The 1,067-nt window shown below is 34.0% G+C and overlaps 1 protein-coding gene across 1 annotated transcript in view; it reads left to right on the top strand.

The window, feature by feature from the left end:
* Nucleotides 1-1,067, top strand: part of fbxo3 (F-box protein 3) — a 9,260-nt gene that overhangs the window by 2,122 nt on the left and 6,071 nt on the right. The window contains exon 2 of the mRNA XM_023396399.2: nt 963-1,052. Within this exon, the coding sequence (XP_023252167.1) occupies nt 963-1,052 (90 nt within the window). The remainder of the gene's footprint in view (nt 1-962; nt 1,053-1,067) is intronic.

The raw sequence follows: 1,067 nt of genomic DNA, 5'->3' as shown, positions 1-1,067 counted from the left end.
ACTGCTAACAACAACAACCCGCAGCAACAAAAACAACCTGCACGTAGAAATATTCATACAAACATTAATATAAGCATTAATATCGTGAGTGAAAATACATGTAAGTGAAGTTATTGTCGGTGAATAAAGTAAAGCCGAAGCTGTCAGCTCCAAACATGGTGACTCCCGGCAGCAGCAGCTAGTTAGCTTAGCATGTAGCTTGTGTTTTTGTTTTCCTTCTTATCTCGAATAAAAAGTGTCAGAAACTGTTTATCATCTGTTTATACAAACTAATATTAAGTAAAACAACTCTTGAATGACGTAATCACGTTTAAAAACGCTCGATAACAAGATACAGATCCTGTTTATTACATTTATTATCATATTTATATAATTATTATTAATACAGCACCTCCAAATGTGAGGTACTTGAACTCGAGTATTTTCTTGTCTTGCTACTTTATACTTCTACTGCTCGACACAAAAAAAACGTGAGGAATTGCTGATATTCCTTTTAATTATTGGAATGATTTTAACATGTTTTTAATTATTTTGAGGTTTGGACTGTTGGCTGGAAGCTTTGTGGATGTGACAAGAATTTTCTGAATAATCACTCAAACCAAACAATCTATTAATTATTATCCCATAATAAAATTAACAGTAATGATAATTTAATAATATAATATATAACAATCAAACACTCACAGGGGACATTTTACTACTAAGATTACCTTTTACTTTTATTATTTTAAGTAAAGTTTCCTGATTGCACTTACATCATTTTGCCTGAGTAACATTTTCAGTGCAGTATTTTTACTGTGTGGTATTAGTACTTTTACTTAAGTAAAGAATGTGAGTACTTCCTCCAACACTGCAGCTCTCACACCAGAGGAACCGTCAGAGCAGCAGAGAAAATATGAAATGGTTTATATCCACAGCTTGAAATAAATAACTATCTTTATCCTTCTTTCTCTCCTCTGCAGTTGTAGTTATGCGAGCAGGAGGTTGAATGAACTTTCCAAACACAACCCGCTGTGGAAATCCCTCTGCTCCAAACACTGGCTGCTGACAGAGTGAGTACATGGAGG

Source organism: Seriola lalandi, unplaced genomic scaffold (assembly GCF_002814215.2).
Source record: "Seriola lalandi dorsalis isolate HSWRI2012SDOR001 ecotype SW California unplaced genomic scaffold, Sedor1 jcf7180002054977, whole genome shotgun sequence".
Lineage (NCBI taxonomy): Eukaryota > Metazoa > Chordata > Actinopteri > Carangiformes > Carangidae > Seriola > Seriola lalandi.
Note: the sequence above shows the minus strand (reverse complement) of the source record. Positions and strands in the feature narration are given on the sequence as shown.